Here is a 7,138-nt window from a genome sequence, read left to right as displayed (position 1 = left end):
TTTTGCAGTAAAACAACCCCAAATTGGGCTCCTGGCGGCACCAACCCCAAAGGGCTGCGTGTGTAAACGGGACTGGAAGCTGCACAGGGCTGAGCGGAGTCACAAAGCCACAGAAAGTCTGGAAAATAGAAGAGATTTCCAGAAAAATCCCTGGGAATTTGGGACAGTCTCCCCCCCCCCCACATACACACTACATCCCACCCATTTTGTGCTGGGAAAGCCCTTGAAATCCACTTGGATCTGTTTTCTGCTACTGGTGCTTACGGGGAAGCCCCCAGCCCCTCGGGTGGGGGGGGATGTGTGTGTCACAGTGATGAGGTTTGGTAGCTCTCAGGGCCAAAGAAGCCCAAACCCAGCTTGGGGTGACCCCCAGCATGAAAAAATGGATAAATACAGGAACCCCCATGAGGTATTGGCAGCCCTCACAGAGCTGAGGGAAGGCAGAAGCTGTGGTGCAGCCCTGAGCATTGGGGTCCCCCTGCTCCGCACCCCTGGGGGTCACCTCATCACCACCTCCATGGGACAGGAGCCGAGGAGCCCGCAGAGCACGGTCCCCATGAAGAAGCCCTTTGGGGTCAGCACCAAGGCGTGGGGGTGCTTTGGGCTGTCCCACTGCAAGCCACGGGGTGCTGCACCCCAAATCTCACAGCCCCTCACCGGCCCCGATGGTGGTGATGACGGACGGATGGACTCGATGATCTTCTCCAATCTCAGTGATTCTGTGGTTCTGGCAGCCAGCACGTGTTGGAATGGGGTAACAGCCCTATGTGAGGGGTGTGCTGGGAGCTGGGGGTGGGCTGGAGTACCCACAGCGCTGGGATGTTTCTCAGCTTCATCATCAGACCTCCTGCTTCTGCGGGGAGCTCCATGCCCAAAGCAGTGGGGAGCTGAGGGTCTCCCACGGCAGCAGCACCGTGCCTGTGGGGTCTGCCCTGACCATGGGGCAGAGGGATGGTTCCATAGCAGCCTCAGATGACAGGGGTTTGCAAAACACTCCCAAAGTGTCGATATTACCAACCAGCCCAGCCACAGGTGGTGCTTTAAGACCGGAGACGCAGCGATCGCAGCAGAAGAGGAAGACGCAGGAGATACTTCAGACCTGGCCACGAGCGAGGCTGCTGGTGCAGAGAACTCAGCCAAAGGTCAGCCCTTGGGGGGGATGGCACTGAGATGCTGCCCGTCCGGCTATGACGCTGTGCTGTGCTGGCAGTGCCTCCTGGGGATGGCTGCGAGGAGCTGGGTGTGGGAGCGTGGGGATGGGCACCGAGCGGCCTCGTGCCAGGGATGGGGCTTGGTGCTCAGGGACCTGCACGACCCAGGTCACCCTGGAGCCCCTGCAGCACTCTGTGCTCACACGGAGGTCTCAGACTGCAGCCTCATGACGAACTTGTGCGACTTGGGGTCCACAAACTCCTCCGAGAGCTTGAAAAAAGGGATCTTCTTGGCGCTGATCACCAGGCTGAAGTCGTGGCGCTTCAGCACGAAGACCACCCCGTCCTTCAGGCCGTTGGTCACTGGCTCCTCACTGACCAGCGTCCACTGCTTGGCCAGCCAGCGGTCCTTGTGGTACTGGATAGTGGGCCCGGCGCTCAGGTACCGCTCCAGGAACGCCTGCAGGAGGACAGACGTGTGAACATCACCTTCACACCGCTCACACTTCTCTTTATTTGCAGCCCTGAGCTGCCCAGCAGGTCCTGCAGGAAAAGCCTCCCAGCGGCTGGGAACCTGCCCCATCCATCCCTCCCTCGCTGTCACACCCGCTTTTCCAGCTGCACAGCACTGCACCGCTCTCCCACCCCTCACCCTGATGAGAGATGCTCTCACGTGGTTGGGCAAACCCAGGCCAGGATCCCCCAGCCCACTCCGCACACCTTGGGCGTCATGTCATGGGTGATGCAGAACTCAAGGTGCTGCAGGATGCTCTCCATGGTGTGGTAGGGCTGCTGCTTGGTGGTGCGCAGGTACTTCTGCATGGCCCGTGCCATGGAGGCAAAGATAGCCTGGGCTGCCTCCCGTGGGTCCATGATCTCCCGTGGGTTCTTCTGGTCCTCGTCCTGCAGCCGCTTGATGTGGGTGAAGGCCTCTTCCACTGCCACCACCAGCCTGTCGAGAAACACTCGTGCTGTCCCCTTGGAGACCTCCAAAAGCCACTTGGATGTGGCCCTGTCCCCAGGAGCCTGGAGGAGCCACCTGGCATCTCACCACCCACACAGCCCAGACTTGACCTCCAGCATCAACCCCAAAAGCAGTTCACCCCAGCACCACCACTCTGCTCCAGCTCCCAGCCCAGCACCTTTGGGGAGACTCAGATCTGCCCCCTCCATCTCAGCTCCCTGGGGCGGGGGAGATCCTGGGATGGTTCCTTACAGCCCCCCATAGCCCACTCCCCACCGATGTCCCCATACCTGGCGCGGCGTTTCCGCACCCTGCGCTCATGCTCTGCCTCCTCATAGTAGTACTCATTATGGCTGTTGTCGCGCCGGCGGGCGGCCGCAGCGATGACAGCCCGGGACTGTCCCGTGGAGTTGTTGGTGGTATTTTCTGCAGGAAAAGGGGTGAGATGTTCCCCTTCCCAGTGCTGCCAGCACAGCCCCATCCCACAGACGCGCCCGACGTGCTCCTGCTTGCAGCAGGGCGGTACTGCTGCGGCTTGAAAACCGGCACCCAGCTTGCCCGCGACAAATGCATGCAAATCCGGAGAGACCGGCTGGGAGCTCAGCATGGGATGGAGCCTGAGGGGGATGGGGGGGGGAAAACATTGGGACAGGAAGAGGGGGAACAAGAGGAGAAGTCAAGGGAACGGGAGCTCACCCTCGCCGAGGGAATAGACTTTAAACCCGGACATTTTCTTGGACAGGACGGATTTTGGCAGGTTGAGGAGGGCAGGATTGTAGACTGGGAAATCATGGTAATAGTTCTCCAGGATCCAGATGGCTGCACGTTGGATGCTGCAGGGAGACAGCGGGCGCAGGGCACAGAGAGCAGGTTAGCACTGCGCTGGGGCGGGCACATGGGGACAGGACAGGAGGGAGGAACAGAGCTGGCACTGCAGACACAGATCTCACTGCAGGGACACCCAGGCACTCACAGCTCCTCCGGTCAGGGATTGCCAGAGCGCAGCAGGACGCAGCATGCACACATCCAGCTGCATGTGCATGAACACAAACACACACACACAAACACGCGTGCATGCAGATGTGCACACAAACACAAACACACACACACACACACACACGGGAGCACACAAGCACCCGCACAGCCTGAACCCACCCAACCACGGTGCCACCCAAGCACCCCATAACCCCGCACCTGAGGTGCCCGACGTTGTAGAAGCGGCTGGCCCCGTCGGTGGAGCGCACGGCCTTGAGTGTGAACTGGGGCTGGAGCTGGCGCAGCTCGAGCAGCACCACAGCCAAGTAGTGCACAAAGAGCAGCGCGTCCACCAGCGAGACAGCATACTGCACGATGCCCTGGTAATTGCGGTCCCGCGAGTCTAGGATGCGCACGCCATAGAAGAGCCAGTAGGAGACGACCAGGAGGAAGACGAGCACCATGAGCAGCGCACGGAAGACGAAGACGCGCGGGAAAAAGGCCTTGGGGCGGCGAAAGAAGAGCGCCCAGCTACCCAGCAGGAGGATGAGGAGTTTGAAGGCCACCGAGATGAAAAGCCCCTCGCAGGGCGTCCCGCAGGGCTCCAGCTCCTCCCGCCACAGCAGCTGGGGCAGCAGCATGAAGGCGAGAGGGGTGAGGAAGGCGAGCAGAGCCAATGCCCCGGCCAGCGCGACGCCCAAGTGCCGTGAGCAGTCCAGGTGCGCGCTGTCCTCCATGTCCTTGGTGATGCGTGTGATGTCATCGTGTGAGATGCTGTGCTCCGACGTCCCCGTCACCACCGTGGTGGTCTCGCCCCAGTTGTCATCCTGGGGAAGGGAGAGGGTTATAAAGCGTGAGGCTGCAGCACCGCGGGACCCCAACGCAGCCCGGTGTCCACCCCAACCTCAGACCTCCAAGCCTGGCGTGCTGGCTGGAGCCATCACCCCCATTGAGCAGCCGAGGGACAGCGCTGCAGGCAGCGCCCTGCAGGAAATCCCCGTCGGAGGCTCCGTGCTGCGCTCCACCTCTCCGCCCCGCGCGCACGACGCGGCCGAGAGCGGCTCTGCAAGTGGAAGGCATTCTGTTTCCAGGCAAATCCCCTCATTAGCAGGGCCAGAGCCAACATGCCCAGCCCCGTCCTAACACAGCCACTGCCTCCTCCTCCGTGCAGCTCCAGCACCAGGCAGAATGAGATCGGTGCTGATCAGCGCTGGCGGCCACACGCCGGCTCCCCACGAGTGCATTTTGGGGTGTGCATCTCTCCCTGGAGAATGCAGCAGTTTGCTGAGATCTTAAACCTCTTTTCCTTATTGGTATGTTTTTTGTTTTTTTTTTGTTGGTCTGCCGCTTTTTTCAGAAATATTTACTGCAAAACCACCATGCAAAAGATCCAGCAGCTGGCACATCCCTTCCCAAACACAGTGAGGCAGTCCTGCAGCACAGCTGCCCTGGGCCCATTCATTTCTTTTTTCCACTGAAGTCATACAGGTGTGGACATGAGCTTCATTCCCTTCCCAGTTAGCACACGGAGCTTCAGCAAAGGGAAAAGATGTCACCACACAGCCATAGAAAACACCACTCTGACACACCGAGGGTCTGTCTGTCCATCCATCCTCTTGTTCTGCCCTGGCACAACCAAAGCTGGAGGTTCTATTGTATAGGATTAAATTGCAATTTTCGTCCTGGAATTTCCACATGCTGGAGGCTTCGTTCCACACCGGAGCAGCAGAACCACCCCCAGCAGGGGCTCTCTGGAGGGAGAGGGTGGAGGAGCTGGCATCCAGCTTGGACCCCTCCGAGCATCCTTTGTGTCCACGCTGAGCATCGCTTCTTAGGGTCAGTGCCGCACAACTTGGGCTGGAGCAGCCCCCTGGAAGCTGCTGGTCCTGCACCACCAGCACGGAGTTCACCCAGCTGCACAAACCCGCTCGTCTGTTTGATCCTCCCAGAGCTGGAGCTGAGGTTATTAAAGCTTGGCAGGGCCAGGCGGCGTCGCCCTGCAGGCGCTGAACAAAGAGCCGGACTGGATCCGAAGTGAGCTGATTCCAAAGGCACCAACCCCAAGGGAGCGGATCCCAAAGGCATCAATCCCAAGGGAACCGATTCTGAAGGCGTCGATCCCAAAGAAACCACTCCCAAAGGCACCAATCCCAAGAGAGCTGATTCCAGGGGAACCGATCCTGAAGGTGTTGATCCCAAGGAAACCAATCCCAAGGGAGCTGATCCCAAAGGCATCAATCCCAAGGGAGCTGATTCTGAAGGCACTGATCCCAAAGAAACCACTCCCAAAGGCACCAATTCCAAGGGAGCTGATCCCAAAGGCACCAATCCCAAGGGAGCTGATCCCAAAGGCACCAATCCCAAGGGAGCTGATCCCAAAGGCACCAATTCCAAGGGAGCTGATCCCAAGGAAACCAATCCTAAGGGAACTGATCCCAAAGGCACCAATCCCAAGGGAGCTGATCCCAAAGGCATTTTCTACCCAGGGCAGCGGGAGGGCAGCTCATGGAGCAGCCCCATTCTCCATTCCACATGTCCCCCTGCCCTGACACCCACAATTCCCACCCCCCCCATCCTCACCCTCTCATCCCCCCGCGTCGATTCGTTGTCCAGCAGGGGCTCTCCTGGTGCCTGGATGGTCACTGACTTGTCCCCACGGCTCCCATCCCGGCTCTTGGAGCGGTGCCGGTCCCGTCGGTCCCTGCAAAGCATAGTGGGGGGGGGGAGCAAAGTGGGTGCACATCCAGGTTGGAGACCGAGGACCCCCCCCAAGCACACACCAGTCCTCACCTGTGCTTGCGGGAGCTGCGGGAGTGCCCGGATTTGTAGGAGTAGCCCGAGTACTGCGACTCATTGTCCATGCTGTCGGCACGCCGGGGCTTGTGCCGCTCCACGCCGGGGGGCTTGGCTTTGCCCGACCCCGGGATGGCCACGGCCTCCTTCAGAGGGGGCTTCTTCAGGCCAAGGGGCACCTTCAGGAAGTCGACCGTCACCTTGAGGGACTCTATTTTGAATGCTGGGCTGGGCTCTGCTCGGAGAAATGGGAACGGCTGCCTGCAGGGGGAGGAAATATGGGTTAAGGGCACTGCCACGGCCCCCAGACCCACACCCTGGGACTCCTAGAGTTTTGCTGCCCGTGAGCATCCCCATGGCTGTGATGGGGCCAGCACCTGCCTGCAATCCCTATGAAACAGGAGCTCAGCGGGCAAAGGATGGAGAAATTTGGGGCACTTTAGGGCATCTTGCATTTTAGACCCAAGCTGGTTCCAGGACCGCCACCTTCCCCTTTAGTAATGCTATCGTACCGTGAGCTTTGAACAGAGCTCTTTCGGGTGATTTACACTTTAATGAATATCACAATCGTTGTTTTAATTTGCCAAGAGAGTGCCTGGGGTGGGAGCCAACTTTAAAGAGAAAAAAAAAAAAAAAGAAAAGAAAAAAAGAGCCTGGCGCAGGCTCCAGCCCCACTCACACTCCGGGGCTCTGCCCAAACAAGTTCCCAACACGGAGCTGCCATCTCGCACTGATCAGTGCAGCTCCATGGACACAGTGAGGCTGGGGACTCTGGGCACAAGGATGGGACCCCAGCCTCAAACTGCAGCTGTGTGAATTGGAAATGCCCATACGCACATAAGTGTGGATGTGTGCGGTGTGCCCACCTATGCCTGCATCGGGCTGTATCTCTGCTGAACTGGGAAAACATTGCATGGCTCAGGGGCTGGAGTGCTGCTCGTGCCCCCACCTGCTGCAAGAAAGGACTCAGATTGGGGGATGGCCACAGTGATACCCATGGGGGACATCCCAGACCCACCAGGGAGGTGGCAGTCCCCTGCCTGCCTCTCCTGGATCCCTGATGATAGTGGGGGGGACCACCAGCACCCTGACTCTCCACTCAGCACCCCCCAATGCACACCGGAGCCGCCTGTGTTTGGGTGGGCAGGTTACCAGGGAAATGCTATTTGGACCAAATAAAACCCGAATGTCTTTTGGCCTCTTCTCCGAGCTCTCAGAGAGGGGGAGATGGGGTCGAGGAGGGGAAAAAGAAGCA

At 59.3% G+C, this 7,138-nt stretch overlaps 1 protein-coding gene across 2 annotated transcripts; it reads right to left on the bottom strand.

Annotated features, from left to right (window-relative positions):
* Positions 1 to 5,951, bottom strand: VANGL2 (VANGL planar cell polarity protein 2). Of its 2 annotated transcripts, XM_010723887.3 has the most exons (7): positions 5,881 to 5,951; positions 5,671 to 5,791; positions 3,310 to 3,917; positions 2,812 to 2,948; positions 2,406 to 2,541; positions 1,872 to 2,103; positions 1 to 1,611 (listed from the first exon to the last, which is right to left on the bottom strand). In XM_010723887.3, the coding sequence occupies exons 1-7, from the start codon at positions 5,949 to 5,951 to the stop codon at positions 1,351 to 1,353; spliced, it is 1,566 nt and encodes a 521-aa protein (XP_010722189.1). In that variant the 3' UTR covers positions 1 to 1,350. The 2 variants fall into 2 exon arrangements, with proteins under 2 accessions (XP_010722189.1, XP_010722191.1); XM_010723889.3 differs by lacking the exons at positions 5,671 to 5,791; positions 5,881 to 5,951 and adding an exon at positions 4,002 to 4,394 and having other exon boundaries at positions 1,351 to 1,611.
* Positions 5,952 to 7,138: the final 1,187 nt, after the last annotated feature.

The sequence above is a fragment of the Meleagris gallopavo genome, chromosome 27, assembly GCF_000146605.3.
Source record: "Meleagris gallopavo isolate NT-WF06-2002-E0010 breed Aviagen turkey brand Nicholas breeding stock chromosome 27, Turkey_5.1, whole genome shotgun sequence".
Taxonomy (NCBI): domain Eukaryota; kingdom Metazoa; phylum Chordata; class Aves; order Galliformes; family Phasianidae; genus Meleagris; species Meleagris gallopavo.
The sequence above is the reverse complement of the archived record's forward strand: the minus strand, read 5'-3'. Positions and strand labels throughout refer to the sequence as shown.